The following is a 15,602-nucleotide window of genomic DNA, read 5'->3' as shown; positions in this document are numbered from 1 at the left end:
ATTACCACTATTGTAAGGTGTGCTGGATGCAAGAATTTGCCATGTTATTGAATATTCAACATTATTGTCTTTGAGGTCCCAAATGTGTTTGCTGAGTTCTGTGGTATTCCGCAGGTTTTGGTTCCTGAAAGAAGCCTTGTGATTGTTCCATCTGGTTTTGAACTCTCCCTCGGTTAATCCTACATATGTGTCGGATGTGTTAATGTCCTTGCGTGTCTTAGATTGGTAAACAACTGATGTTTGTAAGCACCCCCCGTTGAGAGGGCAATCAGGTTTCTTTTGACAGTTGCAGCCTTATATATATATATATATATATCCATCCATCCATCCATCCATCCATTCATTTTCTACCGCTTATTCCCTTCGGGGTCGCGGGGATATATATATATATATATATATATATATATATATATGAAATACTTGACTTGGTGAATTCTAGCTGTAAATATACTCCTCCCCTCTTAACCACGCCCCCAACCACGCCCCCCGCACCCACCCCCCACCTCCCGAAATTGGAGGTCTCAAGGTTGGCAAGTATGCTGTAATGCACTCTAAATCGACTATAGATTTTATGAAAAAGTTGTACAGAAAAAATTAACAGTAGTACCGGTTTTCAGTTAATCCCAGTAATTCTATGTAAAAAATACAGATTTTTACAGTAAAATTTGGGCAACTGAGGTACCAGTTTTTTTTTACTGTCTATCTATAGATTAGTTGTTTTACAGTGTATGGTGTGTCTGTCTCCCGCTCTCCCGCTCTCCAGCTCTTTCGAGGGTGACCCGGGAGTGGCGGAACCCCTTCGCAATGCCAAGATGGCGCCCGCGCTCCCTCTCCCAGGCACCGACGCGTTGCGCCCCTTCACCCTGGAATCGCTGGCGAAGATCGAGCGTCTCAAAGCGGAAGTGGAGAAGAAGGCTGCCAAAGTAGACAAAAGCGAGGAGGAGAAGAGGAAGAAGAAGGAGGAGGAGGAGAAGGAGAAGGAGGCACCCCACGCCGACCTGGAAGCCGGCAAGAGTCTGCCGTGGATTTACGGAGACCCTCCAGCTGAGATGATCAACACGCCCCTGGAGGACCTGGACCCCTTCTACAGGGCCCAGAAGACCTTTATCGTGATGAGCAAAGGTAACACCATCTACAGGTTCAACGCGGAGCCGGCGTGCTACCTTCTGAGCCCCTTCAGCCCCGTCAGGAGAGCGGCCATCAAAATCCTCATCCATTCATATCCTTCCCTTCCTCCAGCGATGATTGCATCTTACTAAACCTTTCTTTTCCTTAACCCCTCAATCAAATTATTCAGCATGTTCATCATGATCACCATTCTGTCCAACTGTGTCTTCATGACCATGAGCAGCCCACCGGCGTGGAGTAAAAATGTCGAGTGAGTGCACCGACTTGGGGATGTTTGAGGGCCACATTCTCTGCTCACTCCCGTTTGTCCACAGGTACGCTTTTACCGGGATTTACACCTTCGAGGCCACCGTCAAAATATTATCTCGGGGCTTCTGTATTGGCTCTTTTACATTCCTTCGAGATCCGTGGAACTGGCTGGACTTCATGGTGATCAGCATGGCGTAAGTCCACATTGATCCATAAGCCTGCAGGTGTTTTGGTCACGGTCCATACGGGGTTGTCCAGGGCAGTGTTTTTCAACCTTTTTTGAGCCAGAGCACTTTTTTGCGTTGAAAAAATGCGGAGGCACACCACCAGCGGATATCATTAAAAAACAAAACTCAGTTGGATATGACTTTAAAGCAGGGGTGCTCATTACGTCGATCGCGATCTACCGGTCGATCTCGGAGGGTGTGTCAGTCGATCACCAGCCAGGCATTAAAAAAATAGTCCTAAAAATGAGCGATCATAAATCTTCACTGTGACGTCACTTTCGTCACTTGATTGACAGTCACGGCACCCGAGGGTCTTCTGAGATGACGCCGGCTGCTGCCAGCTCATTAAAATTACCGACTGGAAGGCGAGAAACACTTTATTTCAACAGACTCTGGCGCCGTACCTGTCGTCAAAACTCCAAAGACCGACTGCACAGTTGCACAATAAAAGCTCTGCTTCATCCTGCCTGCGCTACCATAACTGGACTGTCCAGGTTGTCCTAGAAGACTATTTCATCGGTTCTTGCCGAAAGACTCAAGCTGTCCTATCTAGTCATGAGAAAGAACAGATGACGCCTCTAATGAATCATTCACAACTGGACTGTCCAGGTTGTCTTAGAATACTATTTCATCGGTTCTTGTTTAAAACTCGAGCTGTCCTATCTAGTCATGAGAAAGAACCGATGAAGCTTCTATTGAATTGTTCACAACTGGACTGTCCAGGTGGTCTTAGAAGTCTATTTCATCGGTTCTTGTTTAAAATTCGAGCTGTCCTATCTAGTCATGAGAAAGAACCGATGAAGCCACTTGATCACTTATGGACCGTTTAGGTTGTCTTATAAGATGTTTCAGGGACGGCGTGGAACAGTGGGAGAGTGGCCGTGCGCAACCCATGGGTCCCCGGTTCAATCCCCACCTAGTATCAACCTCGTCATGTCCGTTGTGTCCTGAGCAAGACACTTCACCCTTGCTCCTGATGGGTACTGGTTAGCGCCTTGCATGGCAGCTCACTCCATCAGTGTGTGAATGTGTGTGTGAATGGGTAAATGTGGAAGTAGTGTCAAAGCGCTTTGAGTACCTTGAAGGTAGAAAAGCGCTATACAAGTACAACCCATTTATTTATTTATCATTTACCAAAATAAGAGTCTCAGAAAGCTGGCGTGCACAAGCTAGCAAGCTACGGAGTTTGCCGACAATGTATTTCTTGTAAAGTGTATACAAAGGAGTACGGAAGCTGGACAAATAAGATGCCAAAAACCAACCACTTTCATGTGGTATTGGACAGAAAGGAGGACTTTTTTTCTCCTCCATTCGAAAATGCGGACGTTATCATCACCACTGTCTGATTCCAATCAATGCAAGGCATCAGAATCAGGTAATACACCAACTTATATTCTTGTCTTCATGAAAGAAAGGAATCTATATGTGTTAAACATGCTTGTATTATCTTTAACCACCTTTAACTTGTTAACAATATTAACTATATGTGTTAAACATGCTTGTATTATCTTTAACCACCTTTAAGTTGTTAACAATATTAACTATTTGTGTTAAACATGCTTGTATTATTTTTAACCACCTTTAACTTGTTAACGATATTAACTATATGTGTTAAACATGCTTGCATTATCTTTAACCACCTTTAAGTTGTTAACAATATTAACTATTTGTGTTAAACATGCTTGTATTATTTTTAACCACCTTTAACTTGTTAACAATATTAACTATATGTATTAAACATACTTGTATTATCATTAAACACCTTTAATGTATTAACAATATTAACTATTTGTGTTAAACATGCTTGTATTATTTTTAACCACCTTTAACTTGTTAACAATATTAACTATATGTGTTAAACATGCTTGCATTATCTTTAAACACCTTTAGCTTGTTAACAATATTAACTATATGTATTAAACATACTTGTATTATCATTAAACACCTTCAATGTATTAACAATATTAACTATATGTGTTAAACATGCTTGCATTATCATTAAACACCTTTAACTTGTTAACAAAAACATATATTTCATAAATAAGTAAATATAAATGATATATATGAATGAGGTAGATCCCCACGACTTGATCAATTGAAAAGTAGCTCGCCTGCAGAAAAAGTGTGAGCACCCCTGCTTTGAAGCATAACCAAGCATGCATCACTATAGCTCTTGTCTCAAAGTAGGTGTACTGTCACCACCTGTCACATCACACCCTGACTTATTTGGACTTTTGTGCTGTTTTCCTGTGTGTAGTGTTTTACTTCTTGTCTTGCGCTCCTACTTTGGTGGCTTTTTCTCTTTTTTTGGTATTTTCCTGTAGCAGTTCCATGTCTTCCTTTGAGCGATATTTCCCGCATCTACTTTGTTTTAGCAGTCAAGAATATTGCACTTGTTTTTATCCTTCTTTGTGGGTACATTGTTGATTGTCATGTCATGTTCGGATGTACATTGTGGACGCTTTCTGCTCCACAGTAAGTCTTTGCTGTCGTCCAGCATTCTGTCTTTGTTTACTTTGTAGCCAGTTCAGTTTTAGTTTTGTTCTGCATAGCCTTCCCTAAGCTTCAATGCCTTTTCTCAGGGGCACTCACCTTTTGCTTATTTTTGGTTTAAGCGTTAGATACCTTCTTACCTGCACGCTGCCTCCCGCTGTTCCCGACATCAACAAAAGCAATTAGCTACCTGCTGCCACCTACTGATACGGAAGAGTATTACACGGTTACTCTGCCGAGCTCAAGACAGCAACGACCAACCACTCAACAACAACACATCATTTGCAGACTGTAATTACTGGTTTGCAAAAAAATATTTTTAACCCAAATAGGTGAAATTAGATAATCAGACTGTATGGCACAGTGGTTGAAAAACACTGGTCTATGGATGTTTTCATTCATCGCAGCTGTACTGTTCAGTTTGTCCTAAAATATGTTTAGCCTCTTACCTTGGTGTGAAAAAGCAGCTGTAAAGATGCAAAGGAGCGACCCGTGTGTCAATGGCAACAGCAGTCATTAAAAAGAGGTATTGTGTGGCAAAACCATCCCAAAATAAGTTGGTAGACTAGAATCACCCACGTTAGCATTCCATTGAGTTGTATTAATGGCACAAACGGGGCACCTGGAACCGAAAAGTTCCCAATTCCTGTTATTTGTTAGAGGCTAAAACCTAGAGTCTCTTAGAAATGGTTGAAAGGACAGTGTTGTATGCGGCAACTAGGTAGTGTTGCAGACCACCTCCTTTTGTTCAGGGATGGTTTTTCAACCTTGACATAGATGACTTCCCTCACCCCCCTTCGGAAGCATCCGTACTCCCTCTCCAGAATCTGTACAAGTTTGTCCTCAAAAGAATGCTGTTTCTCTTTGAGGTGACCTGAAGATCTTGAGTTCTGGGTTCTCTTGGGCAGCTTCTGATTCAAGTTGTAGCTCAAAGCCGACATCCGACATTACATCCATCCATCCATCTTCTTCCGCTTATCCGAGGTCGGGTCGCGGGGGCAGCAGCCTAAGCAGGGAAGCCCAGACTTCCCTCTCCCCAGCCACTTCGTCCAGCTCTTCCTGTGGGACCCCGAGGCGTTCCCAGGCCAGCCGGGAGACATAGTCTTCCCAACGTGTCCTGGGTCTTCCCCGCGGCCTCCTACCGGTCGGACGTGCCCTAAACACCTCCCTAGGGAGGCGTTCGGGTGGCATCCTGACCAGATGCCCGAACCACCTCATCTGGCTCCTCTCCATGTGGAGGAGCAGCGGCTTTACTTTGAGCTCCCCCCGGATGACAGAGCTTCTCACCCTATCTCTAAGGGAGAGCCCCGCCACCCGGCGGAGGAAACTCATTTCGGCCGCTTGTACCCGTGATCTTGTCCTTTCGGTCATAACCCAAAGCTCATGACCATAGGTGAGGATGGGAACGTAGATCGACCGGTAAATTGAGAGCTTTGCCTTCCGGCTCAGCTCCTTCTTCACCACAACGGATCGATACAGCGTCCGCATTACTGAAGACGCCGCACCGATCCGCCTGTCGATCTCACGATCCACTCTTCCCTCACTCGTGAACAAGACTCCGAGGTACTTGAACTCCTCCACTTGGGGCAAGATCTCCTCCCCAACCCGGAGATGGCACTCCACCCTTTTCCGGGCGAGAACCATGGACTCGGACTTGGAGGTGCTGATTCTCATCCCAGTCGCTTCACACTCGGCTGCGAACCGATCCAGTGAGAGCTGAAGATCCTGGCCAGATGAAGCCATCAGGACCACATCATCTGCAAAAAGCAGAGACCTAATCCTGCAGCCACCAAACCAAACTTTCCTTCCAATTTTCAGACCATCCACCCATCTTGTACTATTAGCTCGACTTCTTCCTAATCCTATTGGACATGCTGTGTTAAAAAGTTCAAGACAAAAACCGCCTGTTGAATTTGTGCTCAGTCTTTTATTGGGTGTCTCTCCGCAGGTACGTCACAGAGTTTGTTGACCTCGGTAACGTGTCTGCCCTCAGGACGTTCCGTGTGCTTCGAGCCCTCAAAACAATCACCGTGATTCCTGGTACTCATCTATCGATTCCCTTTGTATATTCACTGGTCTGAAAAGCCGAACCCTAATCCTGATTTATGAAACCTATAGCAGAATACTTCTTGACATTGGTGTTTGATTTGGTGTCTTTATCCGCTGAGGTCTGAAAACCATTGTGGGCGCGCTGATCCAGTCCGTGAAGAAAATGGTGGACGTCATGGTCCTGACGGTCTTCGCTCTCGCAGTGTTCGCCCTAGTGGGCTTGCAGCTGTTCATGGGGAACCTGCGGCACAAGTGCGTGCGATGGCCCATCCACACTAACGAGACGGCCGACTGGTTCAACGTGACCGCCGCCTTGGATGACTCTGCGGTTTTTAATGAGACGGAGGGCGTCAACGGTACCGATCTCGCCAATGGTACCTTCAATTTCCTGGACTACATCGAGAACTCGGGTAAGATGCCTGCTTGAAGCTTCGCTATGGAGCAGTTCTGAGTGTTTTGTGTTGTTTGTCTGCAGATAACTACTACTTTCTGGAAGGCAGCAAAGATCCTTTGGTGTGTGGGAACAGTTCTGACGCCGGGTAGGACTGTTATGTTTTAACATGAATGTTGACTGAGCAGAAGACTGACTTCAGCACCTTGACCTGTCTTCAGACACTGCCCTGAAGGCTACATCTGCATGAAGGCTGGGGGAAACCCAAACTATGGCTACACCAGCCTTGACTCTTTTGGCTGGGCCTTCCTGGCGCTCTTCAGACTCATGACACAGGACTACTGGGAAAACCTATTCCAGATGGTTGGAATTCAGCAAGCATTCCTCCAGACGTCAGAAATGTCTCCTTATTTCTCGTAGCTTCTTGTTTGTTCCAAACACAGATCCTGCGGGCGGCCGGGAAAACGTACATGCTCTTCTTCGTGGTGGTGATCTTCCTGGGTTCCTTTTACCTCATCAACCTCATCCTGGCCGTGGTGGCCATGGCATATGACGAGCAGAATCAGGCCACGCAGCGAGAAGCCAGAGAGAAAGAGGAGGAGTTCCAGCGGATCCTCGAGCAGCTCAAGAGTCAGGAGCAGGTATGCCTTCACACGAGAACCCAATAACATACTGTAGCGAAGCCTGTTTGTTTTGATGAACCTATCTTGGGTGGGCTTCTTTCCCAGTGAACACATCCAGACCTGCCTTGGTAACCCGCCTGGTTCAGTCTAGGCTTTTTCTGTTTAACACAGGACTTGAAACTTAAAACCTTTAAATTCCTCGGGTTCCACATCAGCGAGGACCTCACCTGGGACAATAAAGAAAGCCCAGCAGCGACTGTACTTCCTAAGAAGGCTGAGAAAATTTGGCATGCCACCCAAAATTCTCAGCAACTTCTATAGAAGTACGGTTGAGAGTGTCCTTACCAGCTCAATCGCGGTCTGGTATGGAAACTGCACTGCTAAGGACAGGAAGGCACTCCAGCGAGTGATTAAAACTGCTCAGTTCATATCAGGAGCAGCCTTCCCCTCATTACAGGACATGTACTCTACCAGGGCCACCAGGAGAGCACACAACATGATAAAGGACAGTACACAGTCTCTTCAGCCTCCTACCATCAGGCAGACAATACAGGAGCCTGAAATCCGGGACTACGAGACTGACAAACAGTTTCTACCCACAGGCCATCAGGCTTGTGAATGCTAACTTGTGAATGCTAGCCCCCCCTGTTATACTTTTGTCTTTTTGAACAAAAGACAGCTACCATGACCACCCCCGAACTGTGAACCATCACTGTAGACACCTTTCACCTTTGATCACTAAAGACACTTTAACTGCTGCTGTGACCAAATGTCACCTCCATATTTATACTGTTGACTGTCAATCAGAATGTGCAATAATGTTATGTTACTTACTGTGCCTTGTATATACATTTTTATTTTTATTTTTTTATTTTTAGCTAAGTACCGTGTGACTTGTTGAAGTGGACTAGCAAAGTAAGATTTTCATTGGACGGCAACTGTGCATATGACAATAAACAATCTTGAATCTTGAATTGCGCTAAAAGCTCGAGCTATCAACCTGGAAACCAGCACTGCTCTTGAGGTTGTCAAAGAGTGAGGTTTACCAACGTACACATGGCCCAGCCACACTGGCTGGCTTTCGTTACACTAACCCACCTAAACCCCACTCTCATCTGGGTCACAGCACCACTGTAACCTGCCTGGTTCAGTCACTGCTTTTTCTGTTCCACACAGGAATCCAACCTGGTTCGTCCGGCTTGGCTAAAAGCCAGAGCTATCAACCCGGTAACCAGCACTGCTCTTAAAATTGTCAGGGAACGAGGTTTACCAATGTAGACACGGCCAAGCCAGACTGGCTGGCCTCCGTTACACTCACCTCTGTAAACCTCACTCTCATCCGGGTCACGGCACCACTTTAACCCCTGTAACGCGCTTGGTTCAGTCTCTGCTTTTTTCTGTTTCGCATTGGACTGGAACCTGGGTGGTATGGCATGAGAGACTAGCGTGCTAGTAATCGCAGAGCACTGGTATCAGAAAAGGGTCTTCCCCAAAGTGTTGCCAAAAAGTTCTATCATACAATTGTCTGAAATGTAAAAACTGAACAATTCATGTTCAGGGAGAACTAAAGACATTTTCTACTTTGTTTTGCAGGTTCATCTCTCTGGGAGTCAAACCTCTCTGAGCAGTAAGAAGTCACTCAGTCGGCCTTTAGCGTCCGAGCAGGTCGGTGACGAGCGTAGCCTCGAACACGACAACTCTATCAAAGACTGCAATGGCAAGACGGTCCCCCGCCTCGTCGTCCAATCACAGACCTGCTCGGAGGTCAGTCGTGGTCTAATCCTCCACTCTTCTTCAGTTGTAAGCCTCCGTTACCAACGAGTGACCATCTTCTCCAGTCTGCTGCAGATGCTGAGCCCAAGGAGAAGTCTTTAGGCTCTGTCCACAGCATGCTTCACGCGGACGACCCGGGCCGGACGCAGCGGCCTTCTAGCGCCATGGGAGGTACCTTCATGCTAATATCTGCAGAAAGCAGGGATGTCAGCGGTGTGGCTCAGAGTGTAAAAGTGTTGAGCCCTTTGTGGGTGTGAGGACATAAACGTGGCTTAGACTGAAGAGAGGCTCAGAATAGGAGACCAGAAGACCTCACAGTAATACTAAATCAGCGGTAAGGATCTCTGCGTCTGGGTGTTATGTTTTATACAGACACTTTTACCCTGGAGAGTTGCCACCTCGATAAAAACAAGCCATAACCATTTAGACCACAATTGTCAAACTCAAGGCCCGGGGGCCATGTCCGGCCCGACAGGTCATTTAATGTGGCCCGTGAAAGCCTGGGAATAATGTGCATACTTCATCTTTCTTACTAAATCAGATCAGATCAGATCAGATAGGTCTTTATTGTCATTGCACAAGTACAACGAAACTTTGTTTTCAGCACAACCCCGTTCAAGATGAGACAAACAAACAGTGTACAGGGTTACAGAACAGGAACGCTGATGGGTCGCCACAAGGCGCCCCGTAAAAGATGGGAAAAAGGTAAAACTCTGGGGAAAGAGATGAGTAAAAAATACAATCTAGACTGGGCTCCTAAGGGGGCCGAGTCTGGAGTGGGAAAAAACCTCCATGCAATGCACACATAAACACGTTACGTTTAATCACGACAAACTGGCAACAGAGGGGCAGGGAGTTGGAACCCTGGAGGTCGACTGCTGCTATGAAGCGCTGCCATCCGACCATCACCCCGAGGGGAAACAAGCGGTGGTGAAGGCGTGGGGTGGGGGAGGGGTGTGCGTGTGTGCCCAATTGTCTTGGGTATGATGATGTAATGTTTTTTTAGACTAAGGCCGATCTGCAAAAGTTCGACTCCAAGTGTCGTTGAGGAGGGAGGGAGGTCAAAAGCGTCCATTGTGCATACTTGCCAACCTTGAGACCTCCGATTTCGGGAGGGGGGGGCGTGGTCGGGGGTGGGACGGGGGCGTGGTTGTGGGCGGGGGCGTGGTTAAGAGGGGAGGAGTATATTGACAGCTAGAATTCACCAAGTCAAGTATTTCATACATACATATATATATACATACATATACATATATATATATATACATATATATATATATATACATATATATATATATATATATATATATATATATATATATATATATATATATATATATATATGTATATGTATATGTATATATATATATATATATATATATATATATATATATATATATATATATATATATATATATATATATATATATATATATATCCTGAAAATATGCAAACAAAACTGTTTAGATAATTGATACTTCAAACTTGCATAAATAAATCTTAAGGAATATAACATAACTTGGCTTCTGAGAGCTTCAAAATGTAATGAATAAAATGCTAAAGTTGTTGATAAACAAGCAATTATTTTAATAATTAGATATGGTCATTTTAAATGAATTATTATGATCATTTAAAATTAATTATTTCCAATATGTTTATTTTCATGTATAATTCTATGGCTGGATGTAATAAGGAGTCAGAAAAAATACAAATAAAAATACAAATAATTTTGATGTTTTTAGCAAAATATAGTAAAAATGTATTTAGTTTTTTTTTTTTTAATTAATTAATATATTTATTTTTAGGTAAGATAAACATAATAATACAATGTATCTCTAGTCTGGATGATTTAGTTCTTGTCACCCTGTTGTCCTCCTGCCATAAAAAAAAGGCTGTCCTCACTCAGGTCCGCATGGAGCTGGAGGGGGCGTGGCCTCCAGCCCCGGCTGAAAATCGGGAGATTTTCGGGAGAATATTTGTCCCGGGAGGTTTTCGGGAGAGGCGCTGAATTTCGGGAGTCTCCCGGAAATTTCGGGAGGGTTGGCAAGTATGCCATTGTGGGGGGTGTTTTTCAGAACAGCCTGGTCCTGTTTTCACAGCGTCAAGGCCATTCGAGGGAGTCAAATCGTAGATTAGGATGTTTGTTTTCCGCAAGCAGACAAAACAATGACTTGTCTGTTCTATTCGTCCATGCTGGGTGCTCTCAATGTTTTCATTGTTTCCATTTTGACAAAAAGAAATGTATGTAATACATGAAATTTCATATGTTTTAAACTTTGATACAAATACAAATATTCAATTGTTAGTGGTATGAATCTTTGGGCACATCGCCATTCCATTCCAGTTCTTCTTTTTAATTTGTCAGATCCCCTTTACTATTAGCTTTTGACGCGTCAACCTAACTGTTCCTAGGTACAATATTGTTTTTTATAGCGCTGACATTATTATTCCTGTGTATTATGTTAGCTATCGTGACGTTGACTTGGCGTTAGCATGACTATTCCGTTGTTTGGGTAACGACCGCAGAGCGTTTGACTAACTGACAGACCTGGCTGTGACTTTGCCAGAGCTGGAGGACGCCCACAGGCCGTGTCCGCCGGGCTGGTACAAGTTTGCTGACATTTTCCTCAAATGGAACTGCTGCGCTCCGTGGGTGGCCTTCAAAAAGCGTGTGCACTTTGTGGTGATGGACCCGTTCGTGGACCTGGGCATCACCATTTGCATCGTGCTCAACACGCTCTTCATGGCCATGGAGCACTACCCCATGACCCCCGAGTTTGAAGACGTTCTGTCTGTGGGGAATCTGGTGAGGATTTGTGTAAACTTGCCTTTTACAGCGTCTAGAAGTCAATTGTTCTTTTTTTGTAGGTTTTCACCGGGATCTTCACGGCGGAAATGGTCTTTAAGCTCATCGCCATGGATCCTTACTATTACTTCCAGGTTGGCTGGAACATTTTTGACAGCATCATCGTCTCGCTCAGCCTGGTGGAGTTGGGACTGGCAAACGTCCAGGGTCTCTCGGTCCTGCGTTCCTTCCGTCTGGTGAGGACCCCTCGCTCGGCTTCCATTTCAACAATTCAGCTCATTTTTGCAGACGTGCACAAATATTTTGTTACTTCATGCATGCTAATTGTTAACACGTTAACCTGCTACTTTTAGCATGCTAGCATGCTTCAAACTGTTACAAAATCCGATTGTGTCCTGATAGTGTTAGGCAAAATAGCAGATTAAAAAGAAATAGCTAAAAACCTATTATTTTATTATTAACATGCAAGCTTTTTAACAAATGTTTGGAGGTATACTGTACATCTCAGAGTCAAATATTGTTACTTGCTAACAGTTAGCATGCTAAAATAGCACGATTGCATGCTGCTTTTTTAGCTCATCTCGCTGGTATACATATCAGAGTTGAATGTTTTTCTGACTTCATGCATGCTAACAGTTAGCATGCTAAAATAGCTTTTTTAGCTCATTTCGCAGGCATACATATCAGAGTTGAATGTTTTTCTTACTTCATGCATGCGAACTGTCAGCATGTTAACATGCTAATATTAGCATGCTAGCTTTTAAGCTATTTTGCTGCATTACACCGAAGTCAAATATTTTGCTACTTGAGGTATGCTAACTGTTAGCATGCTAATATGATCATTATTAGCATGCTAACATTCTAACTGTTAGCATGCTAGGATTTTTTAGCTTATTCTGCAAGTATACACCTCGAGTCAAATGTTTTATTGCTTGGGGCTAACTGGTAGCACGTTATCTCGCTAATTTTAGCATCCTATCTAATTCCCTATTTAAGAGTTACTACTTCCATATTTTGGGTTCAAACTGTTCCAAAATCAAAATGCTTCCTGACAATGTTAGTCAAAATAGCACATTTGTTTTTAAAGTAATAGCTAAAAAGCTAATAGTTTATTATTAGCATGCTATCTTTTTAACAAATGTTTGGCGGTATACACTTCAGAGTCAAACATTGTGTTACTTGAGGCACGCTAACTGTTAACATGTTAACAGTTAGCATGCTAAGATGGCTTTTTTTGCAGGTATACATTTCAGAGTAGATTTTTCTGTTACTTAATGCATGCTAACTGCAAGCATGTTGACATACTAATATTAGCATGGTAGCTTTTTAGCTGAGTCAAATATTCTGTTATTTGAGGTATGCTAACTGTTAGCATGCTAACATAACTTTTAGCATGCTAGTATTCTAGGGTTTTTAGCTCATTTTGCAGGTATGCATTTCAGAGTGGAATTTTTTTGTTACTTCATGCTGACAAAATATAATGCTAGCTTTTTAGCACTTTTTTTGGAATACACCTGAGTCAAATATTTTGTTACTTGTGGTAGGCTGACTGTTAGCATGCTAGCATTTTTAGCACATTCTGCAGGCACACACCTCTGAGTCAGGTATTAGATTGCTTGAGGCATGCTAACTGTTAGCATACTAGCTTTTTAAACACATTTTTCAGATATACTCTTTATAATGAAATATTTTGTTACTACATACATGCTAACTGTCAGCATGTTAAGAGGCTAAAGTTAGCATGACAATTTATTAACACATTTGTCTCAGAGTCAATCGTTTTATTAATTTGACGCATGCTTACTTTGAGCATGCTAACATGTTGTAGTATTGTACGCCAGATAATTTTGCAGGAGTCATATAGTTTGTTACTTGATGCTATCTGGCGAGTGTGATAACTGTTAGGAATTTTTCGCCTTCAGCTTTTCACATTTCAAAGGCAGTTTCTACCGAAATCGCATTTTCTCGTTGTTTCTGTCTTTCTGCGTTTTTGTGTCGTCACTTTGGCCTCAGCTTCGTGTCTTCAAGCTGGCCAAGTCCTGGCCCACGCTCAGCATGCTCATCAAGATCATCGGAAACTCGGTCGGCGCCCTTGGCAACCTGACGTTGGTGCTGGCCATCATCGTCTTCATCTTTGCCGTGGTGGGCATGCAGCTCTTCGGGAAGAGCTACAAGGACTGCGTGTGCAAGATCGCCGAGGATTGCGAGCTTCCACGCTGGCACATGAACGACTTCTTCCACTCCTTCCTCATCGTGTTCCGCATTCTGTGCGGGGAGTGGATCGAGACCATGTGGGACTGCATGGAGGTGGCCGGAGCCGGGATGTGTCTCATTGTCTTCATGATGGTCATGGTCATTGGGAATCTCGTGGTGAGTCCGACATTTACTCAAGTCTAGTTAAAGGATGATGTTTGGAACTTTAGGTAGGTGTGTTAAGGCACTTTTGATGACCAGTGAGTAAAAGCTCTATTGACCAAGCGAGCATCACTTCAGTTCCAGCAGGAACCTGTGGAAGATCCAGCCAATTTGAAATATCTCTCTCCTGGGGCGGCCAGACGACCTGTTCTTAAAGACCGAAACAGTTCATGAGGTTCATGGTACTGAAGTTGACTTCACCATGACCATGTAAAAGGGTGTATGTGAGTGTTCCCAAAGTCCAAGACCTAGGCTATACCTAACTATTGACGTTCTCTTAACATAGTGTCTGGTACTCCTGGAGTACTGGCCCAAATCCTTGCATACCCAACTGTCACTCAAGTGTACAATAAAGTTGAAGTAAAACTACTCAGGTTTTGATGACTTCACAAACAGGAAAATCTTCTTTGGTCATCTGCTGGTGTCATTCCTCTGGCCTAGCCACCTTCTCCTGGGTAGAAGTGGGGCGTAGGTGTGTTAAGGATCAAGGATGACACTGTTGATGACCAGTGAATAAAAGCTCTATTGACCAAGCCAGCATCACTTCAGTTCCAGCATGAACCTGTGGAAGATCCAGCCAATTTGAAATATCTCTCTCCTGGGGCGGCCAGACGACCTGTTCTTAAAGACCGAAACAGTTCATGAGGTTCATGGTACTGAAGTTGACTTCACCATGACCATGTAAAAGCGTGTATGTGAGTGTTCTCAAAGCGTCAAGACCTAGGCTATACCTAACTGTTGACGTTCTCTTAACATGGTGCCTGGTACTCCTGGAGTACTATCCTGAATCCTTGCATACCCAACTGTCACTCAAGTGTACAATAAAGTTGAAGTAAAACTACTCAGGTTTTGATGACTTCACAAACAGGAAAATCTTCTTTGGTCATCTGCTCGTGTCATTTCTCTGGCCTAGCCACCTATTCCTGGGCAGAAGTGGGGCGTAGGTGTGTTAAGGATCAAGGATGACACTTTTGATGACCAGTGAGTAAAAGCTCTATTGACCAAGCGAGCATCACTTCAGTTCCAGCAGGAACCTGTGGAGGATCCAGCCAATTTGAAATATCTCTCTCCTGGGGCGGCCAGACGACCTGTTCTTAAAGACCGAAACAGTTCATGAGGTTCATGGTACTGAAGTTGACTTCACCATGACCATGTAAAAGCGTGTATGTGAGTGTTCTCAAAGCGTCAAGACCTAGGCTATACCTAACTGTTGACGTTCTCTTAACATGGTGCCTGGTACTCCTGGAGTACTATCCTGAATCCTTGCATACCCAACTTTCACTCAAGTGTACAATAACGTTGAAGTAAAACTACTCAGGTTTTGATGACTTCACAAACAGGAAAATCTTCTTTGGTCATCTGCTCGTGTCATTCCTCTGGCCTAGCCACCTTCTCCTGGGTAGAAGTGGGGCGTAGGTGTGTTAAGGATCAAGGATGACACTGTTGAT

General features: G+C 44.0%; 1 protein-coding gene across 1 annotated transcript in view; it reads left to right on the top strand.

Annotated features, from left to right (window-relative positions):
- The first annotated feature begins 802 nt into the window (after window positions 1-802).
- Window positions 803-15,602, top strand: part of scn4aa (sodium channel, voltage-gated, type IV, alpha, a) — a 54,277-nt gene continuing 39,477 nt past the window's right edge. Inside the window, 12 exon segments of the mRNA XM_072912708.1 lie at window positions 803-1,378; window positions 1,443-1,571; window positions 6,046-6,137; window positions 6,266-6,556; window positions 6,622-6,685; window positions 6,759-6,900; window positions 6,981-7,178; window positions 8,754-8,924; window positions 8,999-9,104; window positions 11,480-11,739; window positions 11,802-11,975; window positions 13,753-14,109. Coding sequence (XP_072768809.1) covers window positions 813-1,378; window positions 1,443-1,571; window positions 6,046-6,137; window positions 6,266-6,556; window positions 6,622-6,685; window positions 6,759-6,900; window positions 6,981-7,178; window positions 8,754-8,924; window positions 8,999-9,104; window positions 11,480-11,739; window positions 11,802-11,975; window positions 13,753-14,109 — 2,550 coding nt within the window. The 5' untranslated portion in view covers window positions 803-812.

The sequence above is a fragment of the Nerophis lumbriciformis genome, linkage group LG39 (assembly GCF_033978685.3).
Source record: "Nerophis lumbriciformis linkage group LG39, RoL_Nlum_v2.1, whole genome shotgun sequence".
Taxonomy (NCBI): Eukaryota; Metazoa; Chordata; class Actinopteri; order Syngnathiformes; family Syngnathidae; genus Nerophis; species Nerophis lumbriciformis.
Note: the sequence above shows the minus strand (reverse complement) of the source record. Positions and strands in the feature narration are given on the sequence as shown.